The 23,956-nt window shown below is 49.5% G+C and overlaps 1 protein-coding gene across 4 annotated transcripts in view; it reads left to right on the forward strand.

The window, feature by feature from the left end:
* PTK2B (protein tyrosine kinase 2 beta) overlaps positions 1-23,956 on the forward strand; it is an 85,057-nt gene that overhangs the window by 50,248 nt on the left and 10,853 nt on the right. For all 4 annotated transcript variants that reach the window (XM_036405197.2, XM_036405194.2, XM_054518084.1 and 1 more), the window contains 8 exons: positions 2,594-2,798; positions 7,592-7,706; positions 7,828-7,893; positions 13,049-13,174; positions 22,062-22,208; positions 23,033-23,068; positions 23,580-23,607; positions 23,837-23,883. In XM_036405197.2, the coding sequence (XP_036261090.1) occupies positions 2,594-2,798; positions 7,592-7,706; positions 7,828-7,893; positions 13,049-13,174; positions 22,062-22,208; positions 23,033-23,068; positions 23,580-23,607; positions 23,837-23,883 (770 nt within the window). The remainder of the gene's footprint in view (positions 1-2,593; positions 2,799-7,591; positions 7,707-7,827; positions 7,894-13,048; positions 13,175-22,061; positions 22,209-23,032; positions 23,069-23,579; positions 23,608-23,836; positions 23,884-23,956) is intronic.

The raw sequence follows: 23,956 nt of genomic DNA on the forward strand, positions 1-23,956 counted from the left end.
GATTCAGAACTGTGGGATCTGGGGATTCAGAACTGTGGGATTCTGGGATTCATCATCGTGGGGTGGGATCCCGGGATTCAGAGGGGGATTCCAGGATTCAGAATCGTGGGATTTGGGGATTCAGAGGGGGATCCTGGGATTCAGAGGGGGATCCCGGGATTCAGAGGGGGATCCTGGGATTCAGAATCGTGGGGTGGGATCCCGGGATTCAGAGTGGGATGCCAGGATTCAGAGTGAGATCCTGGGATTCATCATTGTGGGGTGGGATCCCAGGATTCATAGGGGGATCCCAGGATTCAGAGTGGGATCCTGGGATTCAGAGTGAGATTCCAGGATTCAGAAGTGTGGGATCTGGGGATGCAGAATGGGATCCTGGGATTCATCATCATGGGGTGGGATCCTGGGATTCAGAGGGCGATCCTGGGATTCAGAATCGTGGGGTGGCATCCTGGGATTGATCTGCCTCCCATGGAATGGAGCGGAATCCTGGGATCGATCCTCTTCCCGAGGTGTGGGATGGGATCCTGGGGTTCAGAATGGGATCCCAGAATTCATCACCATGGAATGGGATCCTGGTATTGATCGGGTTCCCATGGCATGGAGTGGGATCCCGGGATTCAGAATTGTGGGATCCTGGGATTCAGAATTGTGGGATCCTGGGATTCATCATCGTGGGGTGGGACCCTGGGATTGAGAATGGGACCCTGGAATTCCTCTTCATGGGATGGGATCCCGGGATTCAGAATCGTGCTCTGGGATTCTGGGATTCCCATGATTCCCATGATTCCCATGGCACGGAGCGGGAATCCCAGCACTGCTCCCTTCCCCACGGCACACGCAAGCGCAAACCCCGCTCCGGAATTCCCGAACTTTTTTTTCCCCTCCCCAGCTCCAGATTATCCCAGTTTTTCCCCTTTGGGAGAACCCATCCCTTAGGTGGGAAGGGCTTCCGTTCCCCCATCCCTTAGGAGCTTCCTCAAAATCCAGCCGGGATTTTGGGGCAGGGAGGAAATTTTGGGATTGCTTAAAAAAAAAACCCAAAAAACCCCAAAAAAACCCCCAAAAAACCCAAAAAAAACCCCAAAAAAACCCCAAAAAACCCCAATCTCCAGCCCCTCAAAACACTACCGGATCCCCCCAAAAAAAAACCCCAAAAAAATTCTCGGATTCCCGGGTGGAACTGTCGGATTCTCGGGGTGAATTGTTGGATTCCTGGGGTGAATTGTCAGATTCCCGGGTGGAATTTTTGGATTCCCGGGCCCTGATGCCGGAGCTGCGTGGCCGCCGCAGCCGTGTGCGTGTGGGAGATCCCACTCCGGAATTCCTGAACCTTTTTTTTTTTTCCCTCCTCAACTCCAGATTATCCCAATTTTTCCCCTTTGGGAGAACCCATCCCGTGGGAAGGGCTTCCGTTCACCCATCCCTTAGGAGCTTCCTAAAAATCCAGCCGGGATTTTTGGGAGGGGGAAAAATTTCGGGATCGCTTAAAAAAAACCCAAAAAAAACCCCAAAGACAAACAAACCCCCCCCCAAAAACCCAAAAAAAACCCCAAAAAAACAAAAAACCAATCTCCAGCCCCTCAAAACACCACCGGATCCCCCCCCAAAAAAAACCCAAAAAAATTGTTGGATTACGGGGGGGGGAGTTGTCGGATTCCCGTGGTGAATTCTCAGATTCCCGGGGGGAATTGTCGGATTCTTGGGGGGAATTTTTGGATTCCCTGGGGTGAATTGTCGGATTCCCGGGGGGAATTGTCGGATTCCCGGGGTGAACTCTCGGATTCCCGGGGGGAATTTTTGGATTCCCGGGGTGAATTCTCAGATTCCCGAGGGGAGTTGTCGGATTCTTGGGGGGAATTTTTGGATTCCCGGGGGGAATTTTCGGATTCCTGGGGTGAATTGTCTGATTCTCGGGGTGAATTGTCGGATTCCCAGGGTGAATTCTCAGATTCCTGGGGTGAACTGTCGGATTCCTGGGGTGAATTGTCGGATTCCCAGGGTGAATTCTCAGATTCCCGGGGTGAATTTTTGGATTCCCGGGGTGAATTGTCGGATTCCCGGGGGGAATTGTCGGATTCCCTGGGTGAATTGTCGGATTCTCGGGGTGAATTGTCAGATTCTCGGGGTGAACTCTCGGATTCCCTGGGTGAACTGTCGGATTCCCAGGGTGAATTCTCAGATTCCCGGGGTGAATTGTCGGATTCCCTGGGTGAATTCTCAGATTCCTGGGGTGAATTGTCAGATTCCCAGGGTGAATTGTCGGATTCCTGGGGTGAATTGTCGGATTCCTGGGGTGAATTTTTGGATTCTTGGGGTGAATTGTCAGATTCTCGGGGTGAACTCTCGGATTCCCTGGGTGAATTTTCGGGTTCCCGGGGGGGAACTGTCGGGTTCCCGGGGTGAATTGTCAGATTCCCGGGGGCAATTTCCGGGTTCCCGGGGTGAATTTTCGGGTTCCCGGGGTGAATTTCCGGGTTCCCGGGGTGAACTCTCGGATTCCCGGGGTGAATTTCCGGGTTCCCGGGGTGAATTTCCGTGTTCCCGGGGGGTTCCGGCGGGGCCCTGACGCGGGCACTGGGCGCTGCCGCCGCAGCCGTGTGCGTGTGGGAGATCCTGAGCTTCGGGAAGCAGCCGTTCTTCTGGCTGGAGAACAAGGACGTGATCGGGGTCCTGGAGAGGGGCGACCGCCTGCCCAAGCCCGACCTGTGCCCGCCCGTGCTCTACACGCTGATGGCGCGGTGCTGGGACTACGACCCCGGGGAGAGGCCCAGGTTCCAGGAGCTCGTCTGCAGCCTCAGGTGCGGCCCGGAGCGGGGCGGGATCCACGGGAAGGGGCGGGAACGTTGAGGGGGGAAAAGCTGGGAAAAAATTCAAATCGGGAGATTTGATGGAAAAAGTTTGGGATCAGAGCCTTTCCTGGGAAGCAAAGCACTCCAATTCCAAAGGGAATTCTGGAGGATCCATGGAGAGATGGAGGGGTTGGGAATGTGGACAAAAAATCTGGGAAAAGGGACAGATTGGGAATTTTTATGGAAAAGTTTGGGTTCAGAGCCTTTCCCGGGAATGGAAACGCTCCAAAGGGGTCTCCAAGGCTGGGGGAATTCTGGAGTGGGATGGAGAGGTGGGAACGAGGAGGAAAAACCTGGGAAAAGTCTGGGAAAAGTCTGGGAAAAGTCTGGGATCGGGAATTTTGATGGAAGAATTTGGGGTCAGAGCCTTTCTCGGGAAACGAAATGCTCCAACTCCAAAGGGAATTCTGGAGGATCCATGGAGGGATGGATTGGTGGGAATGTGGATGAAAAATCTGGGAAAAACTTGGGAACGGGAGATTTTATGGAAGAGTTTGGTTTCAGAGCCTTTTTTGGGAAAATCCAAACCCTCCAAAGGGTTTCCAAGGCTGGGAATTCTGGGGTGGGATGGAGAGGTTGGAATATTGAGGTGAAAAATCTCAGAAAAGTCTGGGATCGGGAATTTTTATGGAAAAGTTTGGGTTCAGAGCCTTTCCTGGGAATCAAAGCACTCCGACTCCAAAGGGAATTCTGGAGGATCCATGGAGGGATGGATTGATGGGAATGTGGAGGAAAAATCTAGGAAAAGTGTCAGGTTCGGCATTTTTATGGAAAAGTTTGGGATCAGAGCCTTTCCCGGGAATGGAAACGCTCCAAAGGCGTCTCCAAGGCTGGGATATTCTGGGGGATCCGTGGAAGGGCGGGCAGGAGGGAATGTGGGGGGAAAATCTGGGAAAACCTTTGGAATTGGGAGTTTTTATGGGAAATTTCGGTGTCGGAGGAGCCTTGGAGCCCCTTTGGAGCCCCTGTCCCAGGAACCAAAGCCCTTCCAGCCCCATCCCCTTCCAAAGGGTCTCCAAAGGGTCCCCAAGGCTCCTCCAAGCCCAAATTCCCGGAGCTGCTCTGCAGCCTCAGGTGGGGCCCGGAGCGGGGCGGGATCCACGGGAAAGGGTGGGAATGTTGAGGGGGAAAAGCTGGGAAAAAATTCAAATCGGGAGAATTTATGGGAAAAGTTTGGGATCAGAGCCTTTCCCGGGAATCAAAGCATTCCAACTCCAAAGGGAATTCTGGAGGATCAATGGAGGGATGGATTGGTGGGAATGTTGAGGGGGAAAATCTGAGAAAAGTGTCAGATTGGGCATTTTTATGGAAAAGTTTGGGTTCAGAGCCTTTCCCGGGAATGGAAACGCTCCAAAGGGGTCTCCAAGGCTGGGATATTCTGGAGGATCCGTGGAAGGGTGGGCAGGTGGGAATGTGGGGGGAAAATCTGGGAAAACCTTTGGAATTGGGAGTTTTTATGGGAAATTTCGGTGTCGGAGGAGCCTTGGAGCCCCTTTGGAGCCCCTGTGCCAGGAACCAAAGCCCTTCCAGCCCCATCCCCTTCCAAAGGGTCTCCAAAGGGTCCCCAAGGCTCCTCCAAGCCCCAATTCCAGGAGCTGCTCTGCAGCCTCAGGTGGGGCCCGGAGCGGAGCGGGATCCACGGGAAAGGGCGGGAATGTTGAGGGGGAAAAGCTGGGAAAAGGGTCAGGTTTGGAATTTTTAATGAAAAGTTTGGGATCAGAGCCTTTCCCGGGAATCGAAACGCTCCAGTTCCAAAGGGAATGCTGGAGGATCCATGGAAGGATGGGGAGGTGGGAATGTGGGGGAAAAATCTGGGAAAAGTCTGGGATTGGGAGAATTTTGATGGAAAAGTTTGGGTTCAGAGCCTTTCCCGGGAATCAAAACACTCCAACTCCAAAGGGAATTCTGGAGGATCCATGGAGGGATGGATTGGTGGGAATGTGGATGAAAAATCTGTGAAAAACTTGGGAACGGGAGATTTTGATGGAAAAGTTTGGGTTCAGAGCCTTTCCTGGGAAAATCCAAACCCTCCAAAGGGGTCTCCAAGGCTGGGAACTCTGGAGTGGGATGGGGAGGTTGGAATATTGAGGTGAAAAATCTGGGAAAAGTCTGGGATCGGGAATTTTGATGGAAAAGTTTGGGTTCGGAGCCTTTCCCAGGAATCCAAACATTCCAGCTCCAAAGGGAATTCTGGAGGATCCACGGAGGAATGGGTGGTTGGGAATGTGGAGGAAAAATCTGGGAAAAGTGTCAGGTTCGGAATTTTTATGGAAAAGTTTGGGTTCGGAGCCTTTCCCGGGAATGGAAACGCTCCAAAGGGGTCTCCAAGGCTGGGGGAATTCTGGAGTGGGATGGAGAGGTTGGAACGAGGAGGAAAAACCTGGGAAAAGTCTGGGAAAAGTCTGGGATCGGGAGATTTTGATGGAAGAATTTGGGTTCAGAGCCTTTCCCGGGAAACGAAATGCTCCAACCCTAAAGGGAATTCTGGAGGATCCATGGAGGGATGGATTGGTGGGAATGGGGATGAAAAATCTGTGAAAAACTTGGGAACGGGAGATTTTGATGGAAAAGTTTGGTTTCGGAGCCTTTCCTGGGAAAGCAAAACATTCCAAAGGGTCTCCAAGGCTGGGAATTCTGGAGTGGGATGGGGAGGTTGGAATATTGAGGTGAAAAATCCGGGAAAAGTCTGGGATCGGGAATTTTATGGGAAAAGTTTGGGTTCAGAGCCTTTCCTGGGAATCAGAGCACTCCAACTCCAAAGGGAATTCTGGAGGATCCATGGAGGGATGGATTGGTGGGAATGTGGAGGAAAAATCTGGGAAAAGTGTCAGGTTCGGAATTTTTATGGAAAAGTTTGGGTTCGGAGCCTTTCCCGGGAATGGAAATGCTCCAAAGGCGTCTCCAAGGCTGGGATATTCTGGGGGATCCGTGGAAGGGTGGGCAGGTGGGAATGTGGGGAGAAAATCTGGGAAAACCTTTGGAATTGGGAGTTTTTATGGGAAATTTCGTTGTCGGAGGAGCCTTGGAGCCCCTTTGGAGCCCCTGTGCCAGGAACCAAAGCCCTTCCAGCCCCATCCCCTGCCAAAGGGTCCCTAAAGGGTCCCCAAGGCTCCTCCAAGCCCAAATTCCCAGAGCTGCTCTGCAGCCGCAGGTGGGGCCCGGAGCGGGGCGGGATCCACGGGAAAGGGCGGGAATGTTGAGGGGGGGAAAGCTGGGAAAAAATTCAAATCGGGAGAATTTATGGGAAAAGTTTGGGTTCAGAGCCTTTCCCGGGAATCAGAGCACTCCAACTCCAAAGGGAATTCTGGAGGATCCATGGAGGGATGGATTGGTGGGAATGTTGAGGGGGAAAATCTGAGAAAAGTGTCAGATTGGGCATTTTTATGGAAAAGTTTGGGATCAGAGCCTTTCCCAGGAATGGAAACGTTCCAAAGGGGTCTCCAAGGCTGGGATATTCTGGGGGATCCGTGGAAGGGCGGGCAGGTGGGAATGTGGGGGGAAAATCTGGGAAAACCTTTGGAATTGGGAGTTTTTATGGGAAATTTCGGTGTCGGAGGAGCCTCGGAGCCCCTTTGGAGCCCCTGTGCCAGGAACCAAAGCCCTTCCAGCCCCATCCCCTGCCAAAGGGTCCCCAAAGGGTCCCCAAGGCTCCTCCAAGCCCAAATTCCCGGAGCTGCTCTGCAGCCTCAGGTGGGGCCCGGAGCGGGGCGGGATCCACGGGAAAGGGCGGGAATGTTGAGGGGGGAAAGCTGGGAAAAGGGTCAGGTTCGGAATTTTTAATGAAAAGTTTGGGTTCAGAGCCTTTCCCGGGAATGGAAACGCTCCAGTTCCAAAGGGAATTCTGGAGGATCCATGGAGAGATGGGGAGGTGGGAACGTTGGGGAAAAATCTGGGAAAAGTCTGGGATTGGGAGAATTTATGGAAAAGTTTGGGTTCGGAGCCTTTCCCGGGAATCAGAGCACTCCGACTCCAAAGGGAATTCTGGAGGATCCATGGAGGGATGGAGGGGTTGGGAATGTGGAGGAAAAATCTGGGAAAAGGGTCAGGTTCGGAATTTTTATGGAAAAGTTTGGGTTCAGAGCCTTTCCCGGGAATGGAAACGCTCCAAAGGGTCTCCAAGGCTGGGAATTCTGGGGTGGGATGGGGAGTTTGGAATATTGAGGTGAAAAATCCGGGAAAAGTCTGGGATCGGGAATTTTGATGGAAGAGTTTGGGGTCAGAGCCTTTCCCGGGAAACGAAATGCTCCAACCCTAAAGGGAATTCTGGAGGATCCATGGAGGGATGGATTGGTGGGAATGTGGATGAAAAATCTGCGAAAAACTTGGGAATGGGAGATTTTATGGGAAAATTTGGTTTCGGAGCCTTTCCTGGGAAGCAAAACATTCCAAAGGGGTCTCCAAGGCTGGGGGAATTCTGGGGTGGGATGGGGAGGTGGGAACGAGGAGGAAAAATCTGGGAAAAGTCTGGGATCGGGAGATTTTATGGAAAAGTTTGGGTTTCGGAGCCTTTCCTGGGAAAATCCAAACCCTCCAAAGTGTCTCCAAGGCTGGGAATTCTGGGGTGGGATGGGGAGGTTGGAATATTGAGGTGAAAAATCCGGGAAAAGTCTGGGACCGGGAGTTTTTATATGGAAGAGTTCGGGTTTTTCCTGGGCAACCCCGAGCGCTTCCAAAGGGTCTCCGGGGGCCTTGGGAATTCCGGGGATGGTGACCCGGCCGCCGTCCCCGCCCCGTCCCGGCAGCGACATTTACCTGATGGAGAAGGAGCTGGCCCGGGAGCAGGAGCGCAGCAGCCGGCACCGCCCGCCCAGAATCCTGGAGCCGCCGGAATTCCAGGAGCCGCCGCCGCCGCCCAAGGTTGGGACGGGGCCCAGACCCCCCGGGCGGGGACGGAAATTCGGGATTGCCCGGGACGATCCAGAGGAATTCCCGGTTCCGTTTCGTTTTTTTCCCCATCCCTCCGTCCTCGTTCCCGCAGCCCAGCCGGCCCTCGCACAAGCCGCCGTCCCAGAATAACCTCCTGGCTCCCAGGCTGCAATTCCAGGTGAGGAATTCCCGGGATTTCGGGCGCCCGGGGTGGGTGGGTGGGGAGGAGATCCCGGGGCTGTGTCCGTCGGGGAAAATCCCGGGAGCGGCCGAGGTTGGAAAAGGCCTTGGAGAACCCCGGGGTGGGGGGGGGTCCGACCATCCCCGCACCCCCAAAACCCACCCGGGGTTCGAATCCATCCGGGAATTCCGGGGATCGAATCCGCCGCTGTCCCGGGTTAATGGATGCGTTTTCCCGTGAGGGAGTCGTTCCTGGTATATCCCGAAATATCCCGAAATAAATATCCCGAAATATCCCGAAATATCCCGAAATATCCCGAAATATCCTGAAATATCCTGAAATATCCCGAAATATCCCGAAATATCCCGAAATATCCCGAAATATCTCGAAATATCCCAAAATATCCCGAAATATCCCGAAATATCCCGAAACATCCCGAAATATCCCGAAACATCCCGAAATATCTCGAAATATCCCGAAATATCCCGAAATATCCCGAAATATCTCGAAATATCCCGAAATATCCCAAAATATCCCGAAATATCCCGAAATATCCCGAAATATCCTGAAATATCCCGAAATATCCCGAAATATCCTGAAATATCCCGAAATATCCCGAGCCCACTCTTAGCATGAGGCCAATCCCGATCCGAGTGCAATTCCCGCTCTTCGGAGGCCAGAATGTCCCAAAACATCCCAAAACATCCCACAATTTCCCAAAAATTCCCCAAATAGCCCAAACTATCCCCAAAAAAATCCCTAAATATGTGAAAAAATCCCAGAATTTCCCAAAATATCCCGAAATTTCCCAAAACATCCCATAATTTCCCAAAAATTCCCCAAATAGCCCAAACTATCCCCAAAAAAATCCCTAAATATCTGAAAAAATCCCAGAATTTCCCGAAATATCCCGAAATTTCCCAAAACATCCCGAAATTTCCCAAAAATTCCCCAGATAGCCCAAACTATCCCAAAAAAAATCCCTAAATATCTGAAAAAATCCCAGAATTTCCCAAAATATCCCGAAATTTCCCCAAATATCCCATAATTTCCCAAAATTCCCCAAATAGCCCAAACTATCCCAAAAAAAATCCCTAAATATGTGAAAAAATCCCAGAATTTCCCAAAATATCCCGAAATTTCCCAAAACATCCCATAATTTCCCAAAAATTCCCCAAATAGCCCAAACTATCCCAAAAAATCCCTAAATATCTGAAAAAATCCCAGAATTTCCCAAAATATCCCGAAATTTCCCAAAATATCCCACAATTTCCCAAAAATTCCCCAAACAGCCCAAACTATCCCAAAAAATCCCTAAATATCTGAAAAAATCCCAGAATTTCCCAAAATATCCCGAAATTTCCCCATATCCCATAATTTCCCAAAATTCCCCAAATAGCCCAAACTATCCCAAAAAAATCCCTAAATATGTGAAAAAATCCCAGAATATCCCAAAATATCCCGAAATTTCCCAAAACATCCCACAATTTCCCAAAAATTCCCCAAATAGCCCAAACTATCCCAAAAAATCCCTAAATATCTGAAAAAATCCCAGAATTTCCCAAAATATCCCGAAATTTCCCAAAACATCCCACAATTTCCCAAAAATTCCCCAAATAGCCCAAACTATCCTCAAAAAATCCCAGAATATCCCAAAATATCCCGAAATTTCCCAAAATATCCCATAATTTCCCAAAAATTCCCCAAATAGCCCAAACTATCCCAAAAAAAATCCCTAAATATCTGAAAAAATCCCAGAATTTCCCAAAATATCCCGAAATTTCCCAAAACATCCCACAATTTCCCAAAAATTCCCCAAATAGCCCCAACTATCCCAAAAAAATCCCTAAATATGTGAAAAAAATCCCAGAATATCCCAAAATATCCCGAAATTTCCCAAAACATCCCACAATTTCCCAAAAATTCCCCAAATAGCCCAAACTATCCCAAAAAAATCCCTAAATATCTGAAAAAATCCCAGAATTTCCCAAAATATCCCGAAATTTCCCAAAAATTCTCCAAATAGCCCAAACTATCCCAAAAAAATCCCTAAATATGTGAAAAAATCCCAGAATTTCCCCAAATATCCCATAATTTCCCAAAAATTCCCCAAATAGCCCAAACTATCCCAAAAAAATCCCTAAATATGTGAAAAAAATCCCAGAATATCCCAAAATATCCCGAAATTTCCCAAAACATCCCACAATTTCCCAAAAATTCCCCAAATAGCCCAAACTATCCCAAAAAAATCCCTAAATATCTGAAAAAATCCCAGAATTTCCCAAAATATCCCGAAATTTCCCAAAACATCCCACAATTTCCCAAAAATTCCCCAAATAGCCCCAACTATCCCAAAAAAATCCCTAAATATGTGAAAAAAATCCCAGAATATCCCAAAATATCCCGAAATTTCCCAAAACATCCCACAATTTCCCAAAAATTCCCCAAATAGCCCAAACTATCCCAAAAAAAATCCCTAAATATCTGAAAAAATCCCAGAATTTCCCAAAATATCCCGAAATTTCCCAAAAATTCTCCAAATAGCCCAAACTATCCCAAAAAAATCCCTAAATATGTGAAAAAATCCCAGAATTTCCCCAAATATCCCATAATTTCCCAAAAATTCCCCAAATAGCCCAAACTATCCCAAAAAAATCCCTAAATATGTGAAAAAAATCCCAGAATATCCCAAAATATCCCGAAATTTCCCAAAACATCCCACAATTTCCCAAAAATTCCCCAAATAGCCCAAACTATCCCAAAAAAATCCCTAAATATCTGAAAAAATCCCAGAATTTCCCAAAATATCCCGAAATTTCCCAAAAATTCTCCAAATAGCCCAAACTATCCCCAAAAAATCCCCAAATATCCGAAAAAATCCCAGAATTTCCCAAAATATCCCGAAATTTCCCAAAATATCCCGAAATTTCCCCAAATATCCCATAATTTCCCAAAAATTCCCCAAATAGCCCAAACTATCCCAAAAAAAATGCCTAAATATGTGAAAAAATCCCAGAATTTCCCAAAATATCCCGAAATTTCCCAAAATATCCCATAATTTCCCAAATATTCCCCAAATAGCCCAAACTATCCCAAAAAAATCCCTAAATATCTGAAAAAATCCCAGAATTTCCCAAAATATCCCGAAATTTCCCCAAATATCCCATAATTTCCCAAAAATTCCCCAAATAGCCCAAACTATCCCCAAAAAATCCCTAAATATCAGAAAAAATCCCAGAATTTCCCAAAATATCCCGAAATTTCCCAAAATATCCCGAAATTTCCCAAAAATTCCCCAAATAGCCCAAACTATCCCAAAAAAAATCCCTAAATATGTGAAAAAATCCCAGAATTTCCCAAAATATCCCGAAATTTCCCAAAACATCCCACAATTTCCCAAAAATTTCCCAAATAGCCCAAACTATCCCAAAAAATCCCTAAATATGTGAAAAAATCCCAGAATATCCCAAAATATCCCGAAATTTCCCAAAACATCCCATAATTTCCCAAAAATTCCCCAAATAGCCCAAACTATCCCAAAAAAATCCCTAAATATCTGAAAAAATCCCAGAATTTCCCAAAATATCCCGAAATTTCCCAAAACATCCCACAATTTCCCAAAAATTCCCCAAATAGCCCAAACTATCCCAAAAAAAATCCCTAAATATCTGAAAAAAAATCCCAGAATTTCCCAAAATATCCCGAAATTTCCCCAAACATCCCGAAATTTCCCAAAAATTCCCCAAATAGCCCAAACTATCCAAAAAAAATCCCTAAATGTCTGAAAAAATCCCAGAATTTCCCAAAATATCCCGAAATTTCCCAAAATATCCCAAAACAGCTCAAAAAATCTGAAAATATTTCAAAATATCCTAAAGCGCCCCAGAACATACCAAAATCCAAAAATATCCTAAAATAGCCCAGAATATACCAAAGTATTCTCAAATATCCCAAAGTATTCCCAAAATATGTCAGAATATCCCAAACTATCCCAAACTATCCCAAAATGCCCCAAAATATTCCAAAACAGCCCAAAAAAAAATTCCAAAAATATTTTTGAAATATCCTAAAATACTCCAGAATACCCCAAAACATCCCCCAAAAATATCCTAAAATACCCCAGAATATCCCAAAATCCAAAAAAATCCCCAAATAGCCCAGAATATCCCAAAATAAAAAAAATATCCCAAAATACCCCAGAATATACCAAAATATTTCACAATATCCCAAAACATCCAAAAATATCAAAAAACCCCCCAAAATATCCTGAAGTATCCCAGAATATCCCAAAATATTCCAAAATATCCCAAAGTATTCCAAAGTATCCCAAAATTTCCCGAAACACCCCAAAATACCTGAAAAAAGATTTCCCCAAAATTTCCCCAAAACGTCCCCAGGAACATCCCCAAGGCCCCGTCCAGGCCCATCCCCATCCCGCTCCCCGCGCCGTCCGCGCGTCCGTCCCCGTGTCCGTCCCCGTGTCCATCTGTGTGTCCGTCCCTGTGTCCATCCCTGTGTCCATCCCTGTGTCCGTCCCCGTGTCCATCCCCGTGTCCGTCTGTGTGTCCGTCCCTGTGTCCGTCCCTGTGTCCGTCCTTGTGACCATCCCCGTGTCCGTCCCTGTGTCCATCCCCGTGTCCGTCCCCGTGTCCGTCTGTGTGTCCGTCCCCGTGTCCGTTCCCGTGTCCATCCCCGTGTCCATCCCTGTGTCCGTCTGTGTGTCCATCCCTGTGTCCGTCCCCGTGTCCGTTCCCGTGTCCATCCCCGTGTCCATCCCTGTGTCCATCCCCGTGTCCGTCCCCGTGTCCGTCCCTGTGTCCGTCCCTGTGTCCATCCCCGCGTCCATCTGTGTGTCCATCCCCGTGTCCGTCCCCGTGTCCATCCCTGTGTCCATCCGTGTGTGTCCGTCCCCATGTCCATCCCCATGTCCGTCCCTGTGTCCGTCCCCGTGTCCGTCCCTGTGTCCACCCCTTGTGTCCGTCCCCGTGTCCGTCCCCGTGTCCACCCCTTGTGTCCGTCCCCGTGTCCGTCCGTCCGCGCATCCGTCCGCGCTAACCCCGCTCCCGCTCCCGCCGCCGCCGCCGCCGCTGCCGCTGCCGCCGTGGTTCCCGGCGGCGCCGTGGTTCCCGTCCCGGCATTCCCGGATTCCCAGGTTCCGGAGGGGCTCTGCGCCAGCTCTCCCACCCTCGCCAGCCCCGCCGAGGTCCCGAGCCCGGCGCTCTCCCGGCGCACGCCGCCCCCGGCCCGGCACGGCGGCTTCAAGAGGCACAGCGTGAGGGTAAGCGCCCACGGCGCCGCCGCCGTCACCACCACCAGGCCCAGGCCTGCCCGGCGCGCCAAAAACCACTCGGAGACCGGCCCGGGGGGATTCGGGAGCCGGAGGAATTCCCGGTGCTCAAAAATCCTCCCGTTTTTGGGATCCATTGGGATCCGCTTCCCGTCGGGATTTGGCATCCGGAGGAATTCCCAGTCCTCAAAAAATCCCTCAGAGATTGTCCCGGTGGGATTTGGGATCTGGAGGAATTCCCGGTTCTCAAAAATTGTCCTCAGCGATCGTCCCGGTGGGATTCGGCATCTGGAGAAATTCCCAATCCTCAAAAACTGTCCCATTGTTGGGATCAATTTCCCATTGGATTCGGGATCCGGAGGAATTCCCAATCCTCAAAAATGGTCCCATTTTTGGGATCCATTGGAATCCACTTCCCATTGGAATTTGGGATCTGGAGGAATTCCCGGTCCTCAGAAATTGTCCTCAGAGATCGTCCCGGCGGGATTCCGCATCTGGAATCCTTCCCAATCCTCAAAAACTGTCCCATTGTTGAGACCTGCTTCCTGTTGGGATTTGGGATCCGGAGGAATTTCCAAATCCTCAAAAATCCATCCCGATTTTGGGATCTGCTCCCCCTTGGGATTTGGCATCCTGAGGAATTCCCAATCCTCAAAAAAATCCCTCAAAGATCGTCCCGATGGGATTTGGCAGCCGGAGGAATTCCCAATCCTCAAAAATTGTCCTGTTCGGATTCGGCATCTGGAGACCTTCCCAATCCTCAAAAATCCTCCCATTGCTGGGATCCATTGGAATCCACTTCCCATTGGAATTTGGCATCTGGAGGAATTCCCAGTGCTCAAAAATCCCTCAGAGATCGTCCTGATGGGATCCGGGAGCCGGAGGAATTCCCAATCCTTAAAAATTGTCCCATTTTTTGGGATCTGCTTCCTGTTGGGATTTGGCATCCTGAGGAATTCCTGGTGCTCAAAAATCCATCCCATTTTTGGGATCCATTGGGATCCACTTCCCATTGGAATTTGGCATCCGGAGGAATTCCCAATCCTCCAAAAAATCCCTCAGAGATCGTCCCAGTGGGATTTGGGAGCTGGAGGAAATTCCTGATCCTCCAAAATCCTCCCGTTTTTGGGATCCATTGGGATCTGCTTCCCGTCGGGATTTGGCATCCGGAGGAATTCCCAATCCTCAAAATCCATCCCGTTTTTGGGATCCATTGGGATCTGCTTCCCGTCGGGATTTGGCATCCGGAGGAATTCCCAATCCTCAAAATCCATCCCGTTTTTGGGATTGATTTCCCATTGGAATTTGGCATCCGGAGGAATTCCCAGTCCTCAAAAAATCCCTCAGAGGTCGTCCCGGTGGGATTTGGGATCTGGAGGAATTCCCGATTCTCAAAAATTGTCCTCAGAGGTCGTCCCGGTGGGATTCGGGATCTGGAGAAATTCCCAATCCTCAAAAATCCTCCCATTGTTGGGATCAATTTCCCATTGGGATTTGGGATCTGGAGACCTTCCCAATCCTCAAAAATCCATCCCATTTTTGGGATCCATTGGAATCCGCTTCCCATTGGAATTTGGCATCTGGAGGAATTCCCAATCCTCCAAAAAATCCCTCAGAGATCGTCCCAGTGGGATTTGGGAGCTGGAGGAAATTCCCGATCCTCCAAAATCCTCCCGGTTTTGGGATCCATTGGGATCTGCTTCCCGTTGGGATTTGGCATCCGGAGGAATTCCCAATCCTCAAAATCCATCCCGTTTTTGGGATTGATTTCCCATTGGAATTTGGCATACGGAGGAATTCCCAATCCTCCAAAAAATCCCTCAGAGATCGGCCTGAGGGGATTCGGGGAAATTCCCAATCCTCAAAAATCCCTCCGAGATTGTTTTGGTTGGATTCGGCATCTGGAGACCTTCCCAATCCTTAAAAACTGTCCCATTTTTGGGACCTGCTTCCTGTTGGGATTCGGGATCTGGAGGAATTCCCAATCCTCAAAATCCATCCCATTTTTGGGATCCATTGGAATCCTGCTTCCCCTTGGGATTTGGCATCTGGAGGAATTCCCAATCCTCCAAAAAATCCCTCAGAGATCGTCCCAGTGGGATTTGGGAGCTGGAGGAAATTCCCGATCCTCCAAAATCCTCCCGGTTTTGGGATCCATTGGGATCCGCTTCCCGTTGGGATTTGGCATCCGGAGGAATTCCCAATCCTCAAAATCCATCCCGTTTTTGGGATCGATTTCCCATCGGAATTTGGCATACGGAGGAATTCCCAGTCCTCAAAAAACCCCTCAGAGATCGGCCCGAGGGGATTCGGGGAAATTCCCAATCCTCAAAAATCCCTCAGACATTGTTTTGGTTGGATTCGGCAGCTGGAGACCTTCCCAATCCTTAAAAACTGTCCCATTTTTGGGATGTCCTTCCTGTTGGGATTTGGGATCTGGAGGAATTCCCAATCCTCAAAATCCATCCCATTTTTGGGATCCATTGGGATTCTGCTTCCCATTGGGATTTGGCATCCGGAGGAATTCCCGATCCTCCAAAAAATCCCTCAGAGATCGTCCCGGTGGGATTTGGCATCCGGAGGAATTCCCGATCCTCAAAAATCCTCCCATTGCTGGAATCCATTGGGATCCACTTCCCGTTGGGATTTGGGATCCAGAGGAATTCCCGGTTCTCAAAAATTCCTCAAAGATCGTCCCACTGAGATTCGGCATCTGGAGAAATTCCCAATCCTCAAAAGTGTTCCCATTGTTGGGATCAATTTCCCATTGGGATTCGGGATCCGGAGGAATTCCCAGTCCTCAAAATCCCTCCCATTTTTGGGATCCGCTTCCCGTTGGGATTCGGGATCTCGATGCCTTCCCAGTCCTCAAAATCCGTTCCATTTTCGGGATCCCTTGGGATCGGCTTCCCGTTGGGATTTGGGATCCGGAGGAATTCCCAATCCTCAAAAACCATCCCATTTTTAGGATCCGGGATCTGGATGCCTTCCCAGTCCTCAAAATCCCTCCCATTTTTGGGATCTGCTTCCCAGTGGGATTTGGGATCTGGAGGAATTCCTAATCCTAAAAATCCATCCCGTTTTTGGGATCTCGATGCCTTCCCAGTCCTCAAAATCTGTTCCATTTTCGGGATCCCTTGGGATTTGCTTCCCGTTGGGATTTGGGATCCGGAGGAATTCCCAATCCTCAAAAATCTTCTCGTTGGAATCCATCGGATCCACTTCCCACTGGGGATCCTAAAAAATCCCTGCCATTTTTGGGATCTGCTTCCCATTCGGGATTTGGGATCTGGAGGAATTCCTAATCCTAAAAATCCATCCCGTTTTTGGGATGTCGATTCCTTCCCAGTCCTCAAAATCCGTTCCATTTTTGGGATCCCTTGGGATTTGCTTCCCATTGGGATTTGGGATCCAGAGAAATTCCCAATCCTCAAAAACCATCCCATTTTTAGGATTTGGGATCTGGAGACCTTCCCGATCCTCAAACTCCCTCCCATTTTTGAGATCTGCTTCCCATTGGGATTTGGGATCCGGAGAAATTCCCGATCCTCAAAATCCACCCCATTTTTAGGATTCGGGATCTGGATGCCTTCCCGATCCTAAAAATCCATCCCATTTTTGGGATCTGCTTCCCACTGGGATTCGGGATCTCGATTCCTTCCCAGTCCTCAAAATCCATCCCATTTTCGGGATCCCTTGGGATTTGCTTCCTGTTGGGATTTGGGATCCGGAGGAATTCCCAATCCTCCAAAAATCTTCTCGTTGGAATCCATCGGATCCACTTCCCACTGGGGATCCTAAAAAATCCATCCCATTTTTGGGATCTGCTTCCCGTTGGGATTTGGGATCTGCAGGAATTCCCAATCCTCAAAATCCCTCCCATTTTTAGGATTCGGGATCTGGATGCCTTCCCGATCCTCCAAAATCCCTCCCATTTTTGGGATCTGCTTCCCATTGGGATTCGGGATCTCGATTCCTTCCCAGTCCTCAAAATCCGTTCCATTTTTGGGATCCCTTGGGATTTGCTTCCCGTTGGGATTTGAGATCTGGAGGAATTCCCAATCCTCAAAAATCTTCTCGTTGGAATCCATCGGATCCACTTCCCACTGGGGATCCTAAAAAATCCCTGCCATTTTTGGGATCTGCTTCCCAGTGGGATTTGGGATCTGGATGCCTTCCCGATCCTAAAAATCCCTGCCATTTTTGGGATCTGCTTCCCAGTGGGATTTGGGATCTGGAGGAATTCCTAATCCTAAAAATCCATCCCGTTTTTGGGATCTCGATTCCTTCCCAGTCCTCAAAATCCGTTCCATTTTCGGGATCCCTTGGGATCTGCTTCCCGTTGGGATTTGAGATCCGGAGGAATTCCCAATCCTCAAAAATCTTCTTGTTGGAATCCATTGGATCCACTTACCATTGGGATTTGGGATTTGGGATCTGGATGCTTTTCTGACCCTAAAAATCCATCCCATTTTTGGGATCTGCTTCCCACAGGGATTTGGGATCTGGAGGAATTCCCAATCCTCAAAATCCATCCTGTTTTCGGGATCTCGATTCCTTCCCAGTCCTCAAAATCCGTTCCATTTTCGGGATTCCTTGGGATCTGCTTCCCGTTGGGATTTGGGATCCGGAGGAATTCCCAACCCTCAAACTCCCTCCCATTTTTAGGATTCGGGATCTGGAGACCTTCCCGACCCTAAAAATCCCTCCCATTTCGGGATCTGCTTCCCGTTGGGATTTGGGATCTGCAGGAATTCCCAATCATCAAAATCCATCCCGTTTTTGGGATCTGCTTCCTGTTTGGATTTGGGATCTGCAGGAATTCCCAATCCTCAAAATCCATCCCATTTTTAGGATCTGCTTCCCATTGGGATTTGGAATCTCGATGCCTTCCCAATCCTTAAAATCCATCCCATTTTTGGGATCTGCTTCCCGTTGGGATTTGGGATCCGGAGAAATTCCCAACCCTCAAACGCCCTCCCATTTTTAGGATTCGGGATCTGGAAACCTTCCCGACCCTAAAAATCCCTCCCATTTCGGGATCTGCTTCCCGTTGTGATTTGGGATCTGCAGGAATTCCCAATCCTCAAAATCCATCCCATTTTTAGGATCTGCTTCCCATTGGGATTTGGAATCTCGATGCCTTCCCAATCCTTAAAATCCATCCCATTTTTGGGATCTGCTTCCCGTTGGGATTTGGGATCTGGAGAAATTCCCAACACTCAAAAATCCCTCCCATTTTTGGGATCTCGATGCCTTCCCAGTCCTCAAAATCCGTTCCATTTTCGGGATTCCTTGGGATCGGCTTCCCGTTTGGATTTGGGATCCGGAGGAATTCCCAACCCTCAAACTCCCTCCCGGTTTTTGGGTTCCGCTTCCCGCTTTCCCGCCGCTGCTTTCCCGCCGCCGCCGCTCCCCGCTGGATCCCCTGGAGGCTCAAATCCCAGCCCCAGCATCTCTGGGATCTCTCCCGGTTTCCCCACCCCACATCCCGGATTTTTTTTTTGGAACGCCGTGGTCGCCTCTCCTTGCTGGAATTTCCCTCTTTTCCCCCATTTTCCCCCATTTTCCCAACTTTTTCCCCCGTTTCCCCCCATTTTTTCCTTTTTTCCCTCTTTTTCCCACTTTTTTTCCCCATTTTCTCCCCTTTTTTCCCCTCTTTTTCCTCTTTTTGCCCCATTTTCTCCCCCGTCCCCCCTTTTTTCTCCCTTTTCCCCCTCCATTTTTTCCCCTCTTTTCCCCCTCTAATTCTTCTCCCCTTTTTTCTCCTCTATTCCCATTTTCCCCCTTTTCACCTCCTTTTACCCCTTTTCCCCTTTTTCCCCCCTTTATCCTGATTTTCCCCTTTTATCCCCCTTTTCCCCCATTTTACTTTTTTCCCCTTTTTTCCCCTTTTTTCCCCTTTTTTCCCCTTTTCCTGTTTTTGTCACTACTCCCCCTTTTCCTTTTTCCCCCCTTTTTCCCCCTTCCCCCCAATTTTCCCCTTTTTTTCCTCATTCTTTCTCCTTTCCCCTTTTTCCTCATAATCCCCATTTTCCCCCTTTTCCCCTTTTTCCCTTTTCCCCCATTTTTCTCCTTTTATCTCTTTTCCCCTTTTCTTCCCTTTATCCCCTTTACCCCTTTTCCCCATTTTTCTCCTTTTCCCCCCTTTTCCCCCTTTATCCCATTTTCCCCCTTTTTTCTCCTTTTCCCCTTTTCCCAGTTTCTCCCTTTCCCCCATTTTTCCTCCTCTTTTCCCATTTTTCCCTTTCCCCCTTTTCCCCTTTTCTGCCTTTTCCCCCTTTTCCCATTTTTCTCCTTTTTCCCTTCCCCCCTTTATCCCCCTTTTTCTCATTTCCCTCCTTTTTCACCTTTCCCCTTTTTCCCCTTTTCCCCCTTCCCATTTTTCCCCTTTTCCCCTTTTTCCCTTTCCCCCTGATTTTTCCCCTTTTCCCCTTCCCCCTCTTTCCAATTTTCCCAATTCCCCTTTCCCGTTTTTTCCCCCTTTTCACATTTTCTCCCTTTTTCTCCTTTTTCCTCATTTCCCTCTTTTCCCCTTTCCCCTCCTTTATTCCCCCTTTCCCATCTTTATTCTCCTTTTTTCCCCTTTTCCCTCCTTTTCTCCTTTTCCCCTTTCTTCCTTCCCCCCATTTTTCCTCTTTCCCTTTTTCCCCTTTTCCCCCCTTTCCCATTTTTATCCCTATCCTCCCTTTATCCCCCTATATCCCACTTTTCCTCCCTTTCCCCCTCTTTCCTGTTTTCCCCATTTCCCCTTTTCCCCCTTTCCCTTTTTTTCCCTCTTTCCCCTTTTCCTCCTCCCCTTTTCCCCCTTTTTCCCTTTTCCCCCATTTTCCCCATTCCCCCCTTTTCCCTTTTCCATCTTTCCCTTTTCCCCCCTTCTTCCCCATTTCCCCCTTTTTACTCCTTTTCCCCCCCTTCCCCTCCTTTTTCCTTTCCTCCTTTTTCTCCTTTTCCCCCTTTTCCCCTTTCCCCCCATTTTTCCTCCTTTTCCCCCTTTCCCCTTTCCCCTTTTTTCCCCTTTCCCCCATTTTCCCATTTTTCTCCCCCTTTACCCATTTTCCCATTTTTCCCCCTTTTCCATTTTCCCCTTTCCCTCCTTTTCCCCTTCTCACCTCTTTCCCATTTCCTCCCTTTTCCTCCCTTTTCCCCTCTTTCCCCTGTTTTCCCCCTTTTTCCTATTTTTCCTCCTTTATCCCCTTTCCCCCATTTCCCCCTTTCCCCTTTTCCCCTTTATCCCCATCCCCTCCCTGCTTTTTTCTCCTTTTTCCCTTTCCCCCTCTTTCCCCCTTTTCCCACATTTTTCCACTTTCCCTTTTTTCCCTTTTCCCCCATTTTTCCTCCTTTATCCCCTTTTCCCTTTTCCCCTTTCCCCTTTCCCTTTTCCCCCATTTTCTCCCTTTCCCCCATTTTCCCATTTTTCTTCCCTTTCCCCCCTTTTCCCCTCTTTTCCCTCTTTTCCCCCTTTTCCCTTTCCCCTCTTTCCCCCTTTTCCCCCCTTTTCCCCCTTTCTCCCATTTTTCCCTTTTCCCCCATTTTTCCTCCTTTATCCCCTTTTCCCCTTTCCTCTTTCTCCCATTTCCCCATTTTTTTATCCTCTTTTCCCCATTTTTCCCCCCTTTTTCCCCCCTTTTCCTCCCACCCTCCCCTCCACCCTCTCCAGCCCCACACTGGGAACCCCTCCCTGGAACTCCATCGACTCCTCGCTACGGAGGGAGCTCATTAACTCCTAATTAACTCCACAATCAACCATTAATCGATCACCGATCGTCCCCCACAATCAACCATTAATCGATCACCGATCGTTCCCCACAATCAACCATTAATCGATCACCGATCATCCCCCACAATCAACCATTAATCGATCGCCGATCATCCCCCACAATCAACCATTAATCGATCACCGATCGTTCCCCATAATCAACCATTAATCGATCACCGATCATCCCCCACAATCAACCATTAATCGATCGCCGATCGTCCCCCACAATCAACCATTAATCGATCACCGATCATCCCCCACAATCAACCATTAATCGATCACCGATCGTCCCCCACAATCAACCATTAATCGATCGCCGATCATCCCCCACAATCAACCATTAATCGATCACCGATCATCCCCCACAATCAACCATTAATCGATCGCCGATCATTCCCCACAATCAACCATTAATCGATCACCGATCGTCCCCCACAATCAACCATTAATCGATCGCCGATCGTTCCCCACAATCAACCATTAATCGATCGCCGATCGTTCCCCACAATCAACCATTAATCGATCACCGATCATCCCCCACAATCAACCATTAATCGATCACCGATCGTCCCCCACAGTCAACCATTAATCGATCGCCGATCGTTCCCCACAATCAACCATTAATCGATCACCGATCATCCCCCACAATCAACCATTAATCGATCACCGATCGTCCCCCACAATCAACCATTAATCGATCGCCGATCGTTCCCCACAATCAACCATTAATCGATCGCCGATCATCCCCCACAATCAACCATTAATCGATCGCCGATCATCCCCCACAATCAACCATTAATCGATCACCGATCATCCCACACAGTCAACCATTAATCGATCGCCGATCGTCCCCCACAACCATTAATCGATCACCGATCATCCCCCACAATCAACCATTAATCGATCGCCGATCGTTCCCCACAATCAACCATTAATCGATCGCCGATCATCCCCCACAATCAACCATTGATCGATCGCCGATCGTCCCCCACAATCAACCATTAATCGATCACCGATCATCCCCACAATCAACCATTAATCGATCGCCGATCATCCCCGTCCCCCCGATGGGGTGGTGTGGTTTATTTCCCGGGATAACGGGCATTCCCGGGATTCCAGGAGGAGGATTTCCAGCGCCCCTCGAGCCGGGAGGAGGCGCAGCAGCTGCTGGAGCTGGAGCGGCTGCGGGTGGAGCAGGCCATGGAGCGCCAGCAGAGGGAGATGCTGGAGGATCAACGCTGGCTCCAGAAGGAGGTCCAGAACCTGGTCAGACATCCCGGAATTCCCAAAAATCCCGTCGGGAATCGTCCCTCGTGGGATGGGTTGGGTGGGGATCGCGTCCGGATGGGGTTCCTGGAGAGCTCCGGGAATTCCTTGCCGAAATCCCACAATCCCAAGCTCCCCTTTCCCAGGGAATTCCCTCCATTCCCTTCCCTTTTCCATCCCCGAATTCCATGAAAACCCCTCGGGATGGATCCTGAGTGTCCCTGATCCCAGAATCCCGGAATGGTTTGGGATGGGATCCACGGACCTTCAATCCCACAATTCCAGGGACACTTCCCACCATCCCAGGGTGCTCCAAATCCACCCTTGGACACTCCCAGGGATTCTCTGGGAATCCCAGCCCAGCCGGGAATCCCTTCCCAAGATCCCACCATCCCAAGCTCCCCTTTCCCACTGGAAGCCATTCCCTGGCTCCTGCCCCTCCAGCCCTTGCCCCAATCCCAGCTCTCCTGGAGCCCCTTTGGGATGGGGAAGCGGCTCCAAGGATTCCCTGGATCCTCCCCTGATCCAGCTGCACATTCCCAGCTGCTCTCCCAGCCTGGCGTTGGATCCAGCCCCATCCCGACCCCTCCTTGAGAAGGAATTTCGGGATCCAGGGACTCCACAATCCAAGGGAATATTTGGAATGTTGGGGAACGTTAAGGCATTTTCAGTTGCACTTTATTATTATTATTATTATTATTATTATTATTATTATTATTATTATTAATATTTTGAAAACGGGAATTTCCACCCCTTTTCCCCCCCTTTTCCCCATTTTTCCCCATTTTTCCCCACCTCTCACCCTCTTTTCCCCCCTTTTCCAGGATCCCAAGGTGTTCCTGAACAACAACGTTCCCCCGGTGAGTGATCCCAGAAATCCCGGGAAAATCCACCCCTGTCTTTGGGAGAATTATCCAGAAAATGGGAATTCCCAAGGTGGGGGGGGGATGGGGGTTGGATCCCAGGACCCTTCCCAACATTCCAGCAGGGAATGGTGACATTTCCTCCCTCTTTCCTCCCTCCATCCCGAATTTCGTGGCCTTTCCTCCCTCCATCCCGAATTTTGGGACTCCTCCTCCCTGTATCCCGAATTTTGGGGCCTTTCCTCCCTCCATCCCAAATTTTGGGGCTCCTCCTCCCTCCATCCCAAATTTTGTGGCTCCTCCTCCCTCTATCCCAAATTTTGGGGCCTTTCCTCCCTCCATCCCAAATTTTGTGGCCTTTCCTCCCTGTATCCCGAATTTTGGGGCCTTTCCTCCCTCTATCCCGAATTTTGGGGCTCCTCCTCCCTCCATCCCGAATTTTGGGGCCTTCCCTCCCTCCATCCCGAATTTTGGGGTCTCTAATTCCCGATTTTTCCCCCCCTTCCAGCTCCTCCCGGAGAAGGAGACGGATTACAGTGAGTCCCTGCCGATTCCCACCCCGGAATTCCCACCCGGAATTCACCTCGGGAACGTTTCCCCGTGGATCCGCCCTCCGCCACGAGTGAAATTCCCATTTTTTCCCCGAGCTGGGAAATCTGGGATTGGGATCCCAGGGGAAGGGGTTGGGTGCGGATCCCGGGGTTTCGTGGCGCTCCCACGATTCCCTGGAATCTTCTGGAATGATTTTTCCCTCCCTTTTCCCAGCGCAATTCACGGGGCCCCCCCAGAAGCCGCCGAGACTTGGGGCGCAGGTAAGACCTGGGATGGATCCGGGATCCGGATCCCTCTGGGATCCACAGGGCGGGAATTTTCCCGGCCGGTCCC

Source organism: Molothrus ater, chromosome 32 (genome assembly GCF_012460135.2).
Source record: "Molothrus ater isolate BHLD 08-10-18 breed brown headed cowbird chromosome 32, BPBGC_Mater_1.1, whole genome shotgun sequence".
NCBI classification, from domain to species: Eukaryota; Metazoa; Chordata; class Aves; order Passeriformes; family Icteridae; genus Molothrus; species Molothrus ater.